Source organism: Epinephelus fuscoguttatus, linkage group LG15 (assembly GCF_011397635.1).
Source record: "Epinephelus fuscoguttatus linkage group LG15, E.fuscoguttatus.final_Chr_v1".
NCBI classification, from domain to species: domain Eukaryota; kingdom Metazoa; phylum Chordata; class Actinopteri; order Perciformes; family Serranidae; genus Epinephelus; species Epinephelus fuscoguttatus.
Genome location: NC_064766.1, coordinates 17,284,291 through 17,296,318, shown reverse-complemented (window position 1 = coordinate 17,296,318; position 12,028 = coordinate 17,284,291). Strand labels below are relative to the sequence as shown.

General features: G+C 43.7%; 1 protein-coding gene across 2 annotated transcripts; it reads right to left on the bottom strand.

Annotated features, from left to right (window-relative positions):
• Positions 1–455: 455 nt before the first annotated feature.
• On the bottom strand, positions 456–10,079 carry LOC125902527 (uncharacterized). 2 transcript variants are annotated; one of them, XM_049598963.1, is made up of 3 exons: positions 8,312–10,079; positions 5,010–5,658; positions 456–1,817 (listed from the first exon to the last, which is right to left on the bottom strand). In XM_049598963.1, exons 1-2 carry the CDS (start codon positions 9,314–9,316, stop codon positions 5,113–5,115), a joined length of 1,551 nt encoding a protein of 516 aa, XP_049454920.1. In that variant the 5' UTR covers positions 9,317–10,079; the 3' UTR covers positions 456–1,817; positions 5,010–5,112. The 2 variants fall into 2 exon arrangements, with proteins under 2 accessions (XP_049454920.1, XP_049454919.1); XM_049598962.1 differs by having other exon boundaries at positions 459–1,820.
• Between the last annotated feature and the right edge of the window lie 1,949 nt (positions 10,080–12,028).

Below are 12,028 nucleotides of genomic sequence, written 5' to 3'. Positions count from 1 at the left end.
GTCTCACAGGGCACCAGCTCCATGTTCATCTTTTTTGCCTTCTGGGCACCTCCTATTAAAGGTTTCTGGGCACATCCAATTGGTGAAAGACCCCGGGGTAGAACCAGAACACACTGGAGGGATTATATATCTCATCTGGCCTGAGAATGCCTCAGGATCCCTCAAGAGGAGCTGGAAAATTTTCCCAGGGAGAGGAACGTCTAGAGTACCTTGCTCAGCCTGCTGCCACCGCAACCCAGCCCCGGATAAGTGGATAAAAACGGATGATGGATGAATGGAAAATAAATGTGATATTATGCCTTCCATATTCATGTTTAAAAATGACTTTAATATTACTGGTTCAGGTCATTCTTGAACATTTCAATAGGCTACTGCATAACTTCAATTTCAGTTTTACCAGAATATATTAGTACTTCTATTTTAAAACAACCACATTTACACTGAAACAGAAAAGCTTTTATAATTTAGGACCCTTACAAGAAACCTCTCCTACCAGCCTCCATTTTTAAAAAATTAATGGACAGATAAATCGATAATTGAACTAATTCTCGCAGCCCTAGTCAATACTGTCATCTAATCATGATACAATAGGATCCAGATGGTGCCAAGAACAAAACATTATTTGTTTTGAATGTTGCTCTTGACAAGTAATAATGGCATCTGGCGTGATCTTGCCCCTCTGTCTAACCTTAAGCGGATTATCGACTCTTCACAACCTCACCTCTCTCTCGCCATTATAACACAATTACTCTATAACTGCTATAGGCTGCAGACAGCGAATGACAAAGTGGCCAGGATGGTTAACAGTTTGCATGTGTCATCCTCCATCTGTCACCATCCGCCCCTATCACAGAAAAAGAGACAGAAAGTGAGGGATGTTTTGTCGTGTGTATAGATTATACTAGCTGTCCAGAGGGGAAGTGGTGTGGTGTGATAGCAGCAGGAGCTTGTGAGAGCAGAGTGGTGAAAGTCTCAGACAAGATTTAAACAAACAAAGACACAGACGTTGGCCTGGCTGGCCCGGGAAACCCTGACAGAATAAGGCCAAGAAAAATCTCACACAGCCATCTCCAGATCAGGCCGAGAAGGATTTCCACAACTTCCACAACCTTTTGGGATACTTCGATCAGAATCAGTGAATTCATAAATAATTTCCAAGAGTCAGCGGCAATGAAATACTGGCGTCAGTTCTTTTATTTCATATTGAAATGTGGGACATTCAGCGATGCATTCAATGCAGTGTCTCTTAGAGTTAGATAATTGAGACGTCAGATTGATTTGTGTGAGAAAGGGGTGAGGAATCTCTGTTAATCTCTGCTCTGCCTCCCCAACTTGCCTCTCTCCTTAGTGATTATTCTTCTTACATACTGTAGCATATCTGTCACAGTGAGACTACAGTCTAATCACTTGCATTGTAAAATATCTGTATAATAGTTTAGATGATATAAATTTTGATATAGCATACATTAGGTTAGGTAGTATGCAGACTGGTGTAAGCTGCCTGAAAATAGAATTATCTGCAATAAAAAAATAGTATCAAATAAATTAACACTGACATGAAAACGTACCTTTAGCTTTCTATTGGTGGTTGTTGAATAGGAGTTCATAGTTTATCCTTCTTAATATTTGCCACTACCTCACCCGAAACAGCAAAAGCATAAATTCTCAGAGAGGTTTGACTGCCACTCCTCCATGCTTCTGTGATTGTGTGAGTCACAGGTTCGACTCTTGGGGTAGTTTTCCCTTTGGAAATATCCCCACCTTCAGGCCGTGCTCTGTCTCCGCTGGCCGACAGCTTGTCTCAGTGGCATCAGCTCCTGCTGAAAACATCATAACAAAAAAAAAGAGAGAGAAAAAAAAATATATCATTTAAATTCTGAACCCAGTACCCCAGTGAGCTCAGACCCAAACACTGTACGAACAAACTTTGCTTCTTCTCAAGGCTTTTTCTTGGAACATCATTCATTGATGGAGCCATAGAAATGCAGTAGTAATCTCTGCTGTAATGAAAATGAAGCAGTGTATGTGTGTGTGTGTGTGTGTGTGTGTGTGTGTGTGTGTGTGTCTGTGTGTCTGTGTGTCTGTGTGCCCATGTACAGTCTTTGAAAGCTCCTGTCTAGGTTTCAAACCTTGATGGTCAGTACATTATCAAAAAATAAGGTTTTGGCCAGTCCTTGTGTTAGTCCAAAAGATGGCCCTGGGGCAAAAATGAGCCCTGACCCCTAGGACTGCCCCATTCTGCAATTAAAAGGCAATAGATTGTGCAGCAGCAAAACAAAAAAGTATATGAACACATCATGTCATTAAAAAGTACAAACTGCAAAGTAAATTAGCTAAAAATACAGTATGCAAGTTAAAACAATGAAAAAGTAGTAAAGTAAAAGTAAGTTTAAATTACTCCAATTAAAGTAAAATGGTAAGACTCAGTGCATTGTGTATAACACGATGCCTTTAAGTGTTCATCAAGGGCAGACCTGAAAACAGACACACATGCCAGTTACATTTAGCCTGCAGCTGCAGAAACCAGCACTCCTGCGCCTCAAGATTGATGTGTACCAATTAGTATGTGGTTATTTGATTAAACACCAAATTATTCAGGAATGTGCACAATGGTAGCACAATATAAACTGAAATAAAAAAGAGCTGTTATTATTTCAAATGACCACACACACCTGTGGGGCTTTTGGGGCCCCAAGGATCTGAGGCAGGTGGACAAGGCAGGGGCATTTTGGCTTCAATTTTGGGGGGGCAGTCATGTTATCCAGTCTACAGTTCCAAACCAGTGAGGTAGCTGCCATTAGCAAGTTAGCGAGCTAAGCTACTAGCAAAAAGGCAGCAAGAAAGCTTACGGGTATTTAAGACACTCATGGATGCGGTAAACAAGATGAGACCAAGTGTGTGCTTTCAGTTTGGTCCAACGAAAGTATATAAACTTGGCAATCTGCATGACACCAAGGTATCCATAAAGCACTAAGCAAAATATTAGGGAATGGCTACAGTTGGTTGTTTAAGCTGAACAGAGTGCTTGGATCTCAGTGTGGACATTGGAGAAATTAATTCCAAGGGTAAATGCAATCAGAATGAATTATATCTAGATACAATTTGGATACGAGACTCATCTTAATACAAGTTATAAAGGGGGTCTACGGTAATAGGGAATGTATTATATCCTATAAAGTGTGTGTGTGTGTGTGTGTGTGTGTGTGTGTGTGTAGCTTTGTGATGAGATGAGATATGAATTTTAGATGTTGACATTAAAGACATTTTTCGGTAAAAACTTTTGCAAGTGAAACACACTTTTTTAAATATCAAAGAAACAATCCTTTGGGGCCTGACTTTTTTTTTTTTATTTCTCTCTGGGTTATGTAGGAATATAGTCTGGATGCATTTCATATTCCCTCTGTAAATTTGTTTTTTGGTCTTTTACTTGCATGATGTAATTATTAATGTTGATGCTAAGCTAATGGGAATCCTTTGATATATATATATATATATATATATATATATATATATATATATATAAAAAGAATAAATGTGTGTATATGTGTGTGAGAGCTGCTTGGTTGTAAGGCACAAAATCTGTTGTGCTAGCCATTTTAACACTGAACCTGCTCTGGGTGACTAATTCAGAAGATTCAGGCCTTTTCAAATGTCATCTGCATCGGTGCTTTGAAAGACTTTGAAAGTGAAAATAAAGGGCAGCGTTGAACAGAAAAGCTACATTACACTTACAACTAATTAAACTCTTGTCTAACTATATAAATGAAAGCTCAGGCGCAGGCACTTTTTTCGACCCGTGTCTCTGGCTGCCAGCCTCGACCTGGAGCTTGGAGCGAGTCTCTCGCTGCAGTATAATGTGCAGAGCTGCTTTACTGTGCAGCGGTGCTCATGTTTGTATGGACGTCACAAATATACCAAGAGTTTGCCTCACTCTGTTCTGGCACATGGCCAGGGGGGTTTATGATTAAAACCAGATTGTGCTTGCCCAACTCAGAGAGGCAAGAAAAATAGATTGCAGTTACGCATACTCTGCACAAGAGGGAAGTACAGAAACATGCACGTCAGTCTGCAGCATCTGTAAAGGTGGACTTTTTGAAGGAACTGTATGTATCTGCAGTCTAATTCTCCCCATCTGCTGAAGGGACTTTTTATAGATGTGCTCTCTCGTTCACAGCCAGTAATGATACATCTGATAGTGGCAGAGAAGAAGGCTTCAGTTCCTCCTCATCAACCTCTAACAGTAAATGAAGCGAATTCTGAGTCAGAGCTATGATCATCCAGTAAATAAAATGACGCCTCTCTTGTGTCACATGATTGGAGTCAAGTGGCTGTGGGGTCTTCCTTCGCCAGACTGAGCTCCTGCCAACTCTCAGTTCCCTCGAAGTGATGACTAAGTTACACTGCAAAAAAAGAATCTTAAGATTTTATCCTCCTTTTTGCCTTCAGATTCAGTGGTTAATGTGGGAAAAATGGTCAAAGTCAAAATCAGTACTAAGCTGCTAAGCTGGTAAAGCTCACCTTGTTTCGAGACTTATGTTTTAAAATATGTACCAACCAATGGCTAATCTCATTTTGCAAGATCAGATATTCCTCAAATCTACTCAATAAAGTTAAGCTTTACTTCAGTGAGTGAAGTTTTCTCACCCTGCTGGCTCATTTTATACACACATGTCACCAGACTCAAGAATAAACACCCATTTCTCATTTCAGCTGCCAAGACAGACACATTTTGCAGTGTAGTGAAGACTGGGAAATCATGTGACATCAACAAAAGCAGACGCATTACGCCCCCTCCGCCTCCGCCCACACACAGACACACAGACATCAAACACACACATAAACCCTTTTTTGTAACGGGGAGGAACGCTGCAATTCATTTACTGACTTTGAAAACCACGCTGCCAGTAAACACGGCAAACGTCATCAGCTGAGAGTGCTGATGGAAACATCAACACTGTAAAGGAAGAGAGACAGAGAGGTGAAAAAAGTCCTATTGTATCTAAACTTACCATGAGTTGTTTCCCTGCCTGGTCCCACTCTGACCTCCACTCGCTGCAGCAGGGTCTCATGTTTCAGGCCCCCATGGCACTGGGGCAGACCACCCCCCCTCCTTCACACCATGCTGGTGCTCTGGCAGCCTCTCCCAGGGTACACAGGGGTCCTTACAGGCTTGGGAGGCGGGTAAGGGCCCTTCCCACAGCGCCCGTTTTGAGGGTACAGAGGAGGCTTCTGAGTTCTTGAATTGGACGTGCTGTTACCAATAATGACCTTGGGGTCTAGGCTCTGTGGGTGGGGCTCAGGATGAGTTTGGCTGATGTGGTTGGACTCTCTGGAGGGATACAGGTGAGGTGGGTGACCGTTTACACCCGGCCTTTCGTGGTTCATGTCCTTACTGTGGTTGGTTGGGGTAAAACGGCTTGTTTTGACAACTGATGCCATGTGAACAGGGGAGGGGGAGTTAGTTCTTAAAATGATGCGGTCTTCGTCGATGTGTTGCAACACCTGGACCGGGGCAGGCTTGTGAGCTGGCAGCGGGGCCACTATGAGGTCTCCTGGATGAGTTGAGCCATGAAAGTTGCTGTACGACCCCTGAGTGATGCAGGGTGCCTCCTCGCTGATGTCGATTCTGGCTGTGAGACGATCAATCTGCTGAACCACCTGAATGACAATGAGAGAGTTGGTGCTTGTCCAAAATGCAGTGGTGGAAAAAAAGTACATTTACATTAAGTACAGTACTTGTACTTTATTAGAGTATTTCTGTTTAATTGCACTTTATACTTCCTCTCCACTGTAATTCAGAGGGAAATATTGTACTTCTACTGCATTTAATGTCTTTGACAGTTTTGGTTAACAGTTACAGTCAAGTTAAGGGCCCTGACACATTATGCTGACATTTGGCTGTCGGTCCATGTTGGACCATCCGTGAGTGTCTGTCCTCTTACTTTTTGCAGTGTGTCTCACACTGCTGGCACTAGTCGGCCCTTATCAGCTTTTTGTCAGCCAATTCAGTTTGTTCAGTTTGTTGAATCAACATCAGAGACAGCGGACCTGTCAGTGAGTGAAATCACTCTGATTGGCAGTTCAGCTCAGTGCATGGGAAGGGAAACGAGTGAGGAAAGCAAACAAATGGCTAAAGTCAAGAGGGCTTGACATCAAAACAAACTTGTTATATCAGGTAAAATTAGATTTCTTTTAGCATTTGAGCTCACCACACAAAATTGGTAAATATGGTAAATATAATTTGTTTTTTCAACATCCGGTGGTGTTGTACTAAGCAGCAACCTCCAGGGCTGAATAATGAAGCTAACACTAAAGTGACAAAAAACTGCAGTTCTTTGAATGGCCACTTGAGGCTGGCTCCAGAGCAGGTCAATCCCCATAGGGGCCCATGTTAAAATGTCCAACTTTAAAGCAGCCTGTTATAAAAAACTGTTTTGGTCCCCTACAGTCTCCATGGCTAATTGCCACTTCATGGCAACTGGGGGTGAATATTCATATAACTCTCCTATTTATATTCTATTAAGGCTTAAAGGTACGCATAATTAAGGACGGCCTGCTCTGAGTGACAGGCTGTCTGCCAATAGTGTTTTTCTCAGTCAGATCCACCCCTCGCTCCTCTACAGCTCCAGCCTCTCGCCCAAATATGGTCACTTCTGGCTCCAAAAACCAAGATGGCCACAGCTGAAATGCCGAGCTCAAGGAGTCCACAAACCAATGGATGAAGCCATGGTAGCTATGTCCATTATTTTTTCAGTCTGTGGTGCTTACTGCCTAACTAGCATTGTGATTCCGTCCTGTCAGTCTTTTAGTTTCCCTTTTTTGAATCACAAATGCAAACTACCGCCACCTGCTGGTATGGAGCGTTATTCCCTCTCGCACAGGCACAAAGCATACATGGTAGTTGGCTGTTGGCTGTAGTCTTTGCAGTGCATTCAAGTGCAACTTTGTGGGTGAGACACACTCAGTGTGAGATGACGCAACAGTCGACCTTCATCGCCACTAGTTCTTTCATGACAGTTTGTTGTGCGTGGGCCTTAACGTTTCACACAAAAACATTTGATATATTTATAAAAAATGGTGCTTTCTTAAAATTTAAGCAGGTGTTTCCGCTTGTGACCCTTCAAAAGTTTCTATTTGTGGCCCCTTGAGTTGTTTGCAGTCCAATCAAAGAGTCGTTTCCCATCTGGACTTCTCAGATGGTATAATTTATATAAAAGAAGCGGTCAAACTTTCCAATATTTCACAAACTAAAGGATATTTTTAAGATGTGAATATGAATATCTGTCTAGGAGAATTCTTTTTGTCTTTCCTTTCCTTTCCCGTTCATTATCTCACAACCCCTCAGATTCATTGTGTGATCATTTGGCGTGGCCCTGGCCATGAACCCCTAGACAAAACTATCATAAACCAAAAAATTCTGCTCATGAATTGGTGCATTAGTATTAACAATGGAATATTGTCGCATATGATTTTATATCAGTAACAGAGTCCATTTCCATGGATGAGTACTTTCATTTTTGACAGTTGTAGTACATTTAGCTGATAATACTTCTGTAGTAATTTAAAATACAGGACTTTTATTTGTAATGGAGTATTTTTACATTGTGGTATTAGTACAGTATTTAAGGATCCGAGTACTTCTTCCACCACTGCCAAAGAGTATTTATAAACACAAGTCTGACTCTGACTATGCTAAAACTGAAACAATGACAATTCAGCCTGTCATTCAAATCAAAGCCGGTTTATTTTGACGTCCTTTTGTTTCCAACCATCTCAGTTTACAATCCCAGAGGTTTTTCTATTTGTAATGTTGCTTCAGGACAATGTCAGGCCTTGCACAGATGCATTCAGCTGTGAATCAATGCTATTTTACAGCTGCATGCAAAATGGATACTGTAAGAGCAAGGCATAATTTAGTAACAGTCTCAAGCCAGGCTTTTTAATGTGCTACCCGGAACGCTGCCAATTTCTGCAGCATTCTGCAAAAGGTCAGTGCAAATCGTTCTCAATCACCGCTTCGGTAAGAGATGATGAGTGAGTCACAAACAATGCAGTCAGCATGCACACACACACACACACACACACACACACACACACACACACACACACACAGATATGCTGTCATGAACACAGACACACAGACACACAGATACACGACGTGTGTCAAACTCATCTCCACTTATGTCTGCATCTGAGCTTTGTGTTAAATGTCACAACATCCAGGGGAGCATCGACAAAAGACTGGAACATCTGCACCTCACCCAGACGCTTGATGTAAAGAATAAACATCTATAATAACAGACCCCCCTACCTCTTTCATCTCCACGTGAACTTGCTTCAAACCCCCCAACACATCCTCCAGATCTGTCACCACTTGTCTGATCTGATCCCTCACCGAACCCTGCCTCCTCTTCTGCTTCACCACCTCCGAACCCTGGTGCTGGTGGTCGCTGTTGGTTGTTGGTTTTGAGGGCTCCGGACTGGTGATGCCAGAGGGTGGGACGCACGGCCCCTTCTGTCTGCTTTGGTTGAAGTGTTTTTGTGGGACTTCAGTGGGGAAGAAGCCTTTGTGAGAACCTACGCGTCCGTTACAGCCCTCCTCTGATCCACCCTTTGGTCTTCCCTGGTCCTGATGGCTATCTCTTTCCTCCCCTCCCTCAAAGAACACAAGCCTTGGTCCACAATGCCCATTTGGCATGTGTAAATGACCCAGATGGGGGTCGTGTGGCTCCGAATGATAGTTCTCAGGGGTGCATCCATAACTTTCTTCCTCCTCATCCACAGAGACATACCTGATAGTCCTCCTGTGCCTGTACCCTTGACCTTTGACCTGAAGATGGGGGAGAGGATGTGGTATCCCAGCGTTAAAGGGGGGTGCCCTGGTGTCGCTGCGCACCACACAGCCACACTGTTCTCTGACAGACGGGTAGTGTCTCACCCCAGGCTCCGGCGGGTAGGTCCACTGGGCAGGGTTCAACTCCCAGGGGCAAACTTGGCTCAAGTCGTCTGACTGACTGTAAGGGCCTGGCCCTGTGAACACAGGCCTCCTCTGTGGGCTGCGATGACCGCTTCTCTCAGCTCTGTTCACTGCGAAAGCTCTCCCTCCTACATCTTTAACCCGAGGAGCCTGGATGTCTCTCCTACAGTCCAGAGATGGGTGGTCTGTCTGTCTGGCTGATGCTGATTGGTATCCCAGCCCACCGTGGTGGCCGGACGCCTCATAGTGGACGCAGTGCTGGCAGGAGCAGGGGGCGTTGGTGTTGATGTGCTGAAGAAATCGGTGGTGTCCCGTTGTTTGTGCACCGTCTGTGTACATGTCCAAAGAAGTCCAGAGGCTTGTGTGGAAAACGCCTTAGAAAACAATCGGTTTCCTCCCCTCTCTGCTCTCTCTAGCCCAGTCATTCACTCGCTCTGTTTTCCTCATCTGCGTCTTCCCAGAAGAAAACTTTTCTTCAGCTCTTTTTTTTCCTGCTCTCTACCCAAGACTTCTCCCTCCCCTTCCTTCCTGTCTGTTGTTTCCCTTCTTCTCCTCTCCTGTACTGGAGTTGTTAATCTCTGCACCCGTTCTTTTCTTTCCCCGGACCCTCTGTCTCCTACTTCTTCCAACTTTTTCTCCACTCCTTCTTCCTCACCCTGTAGCCCTCTCTCCTAGACAGGGCCCCTCTCCACCTCCCTCCCTCTCAGTCTCTCTTTCTACCTCTCCCGCCTCGTTGTTCTGTCTCATTTGCTGCTGCAGGCTTCCAGTCTCTCTCTCTCTCTCTCTCTCTCTCTCTCTCTCTGTGTGACTGTGTATTTCCCGTTTCCTCCCCTCCCCTCTCCCGCTCTCCTCTCTTTCTCCACCTCTTACTCCGTCTCCTGCCTCTGGTATATTCTCTCACATACTCGGCTGTACCTGAATTTATGAATTTCTTCTCTCCTCTCTACCTAAAATCCAGCCGCCTTGTGAGGCTCCTCCGGTAAAGGACTCCATATGGGTTTCTGTCTCTCAGAGAGTGCGTGAAAGAGTCCCAGCTCCTGCACTGAGCTCATTAGCCCAAACTAAAGCCTTTGCACTCTGCAATTAAACGCTGCCTGGGATTCCTCGGCCGGAGACTGAAGGAGGAGGTGAGGGAGGGGAGGGGATGGGAAGGGGAGGGGAAGGGAAGGGAGGAGAGAAGCACTGGGGGAGGTGGGGTTTCTAACATACACAGACGACGGATTAGACAGCATTCTGAGTCAAAGAGACAGAGCCACTGCCTTTGTATAAGGGAACATTTTTTTCACTATGCTGTATCTCCTTTTTTCTCCCCCACCAATTCCTTCCTCTCTTTGTCCTTTGCCACTCCTGTCATTCCCACTCTATCATTGTCTCACTTAAAGTGGTTTCACCTCAACAGTTGAGCAAAACTTCACTCTGCTGAGGCAAGCACAGGCATTATAGTTGCACTGCATAGAAAAGTACACACGCTTCCTCCTCTCAAGTCTATACAATGGTGTTTGCATGCGGCATAAACAGCACACTGTCAGAGAAGTCAAACACATGTTCACGGCATGTTAAATTCATCATCCTTTTCATTATAAATCAATCACTGCTCACTATAGATAACCATAATCTCAGGATAAATGGAACAAAAAGTCATTCAAACAAAATTTGAAAAGCAGGATGAGCAATCAAGATCTCTTTCTCCCTCAAAAATAGCATAACGTGCCTGTGTTGTGGCTCTTAATCCACAGCTGAGGACAGCTAGGCGTTTATTTTCAAAGAAAATAACTGGAGCTTTGAAACAATGGGTTGTAACAAAAAAAAAAAAAAAAGAAAAGAAAAAAACTACTGAGAATAACAGCAGAGGAGGATGAAGGGGATTCATCTGTCCCAGCAAGAGGATGAGCAGTCCGGTCCCAGCTGCTGGGAAAGATTGTTATTGTAGATGTAACACAGCTGGAGTGACTTTACCTAGACACACACACACACATATATATGTATATATATATATATATATATATACTGTATGTAGTCTCAAAGGGGATATGCACATCTGTATACAATTCACATTTACAGTGAATATAAGCAAGTTTGAAGAGTTTGAATCGACCCTTCACTGAATCCCTCCACTCAAATGCAGACTGGCCAATCGTAGCTTAGATCTGGCCAGCTCCATTAATGGTCTGACAGTTTTACAGCTGTATAGACTCTACTACAATCGTGTAAGATTTTTTACATTTTCAGGCTGGTTTTGTGGATTTTAAGCTAAATGTTGTGCCTGTGGTATGTGTGCAGAGATTGGGTGGATATGTATGTCTCTTCCCTGTTCCAAAACCAAAAACAAACTCTGAAAAGTGTAGGGTTAGCCAGTTCCCTAGTTAGCTAGCTGAAGGTATAGTCCTCTAAATGTATACACATACGCTGTTTGCTTTTTAATGATTATAACACTGAATAAAGACCTACCCTGCTTTACAGACACCAGTGAAGGGACCCAGGGAAACTTCGGCAATATTCAACCAGCTATGTGTCATCGCAGTGTGTGCAGATGAACAGTGTTTGGGTCCCCTGGAGCTCCCTGTCCATCTGCTGGCGGAGGTCCAGACAGTGGCAGCGGGGGGTAAACTAAACACTATTCGTCTGCACACACTGCGATAACACACAGCTGGTCAAATATCAGTGAAGGTTCCTTTTAATTTCATAGTCTTCTGTCGCAATCATCAGGTGGTGTCGTGCTTCACTTTTACACTGTCATCTGTACGTTAGGTTCTAGATTCTAACTATCTTTATCTTTTCAACCTGTTTTTGCTGCTGAGTGAGTTTGGCACGCTGGATATATCCTTCAAACACGTATTTTAGTCCCTTTTGTCTTCCTCTCTATTACATCGCTTTTTCGTTTCTCCAAAAATCTGATGACATTTCTTCAGGGAGTGCAGCTAGTGACAGTGTGGGCTCCGTGGTAGCTCCGACAGCTTGACATACCATCACAAATGAGCAGAGCCTAGCCAAGGTTCAGTTGCTCTTGTTACTGTAGGAAAATATTGATGGGTGAAAGCTGCAATAACTGTA

Bases quoted from the DNA above. Each gene is read 5' to 3' on its own strand.
- LOC125902527 (XM_049598963.1), bottom strand. From the start codon at position 9,316: ATGTACACAGACGGTGCACAAACAACGGGACACCACCGATTTCTTCAG. The intron at 5,659-8,311 runs GTAGGGGGGTCT...ATTGTCATTCAG, and splicing joins TTCACGTGGAGATGAAAGAG to GTGGTTCAGCAGATTGATCG.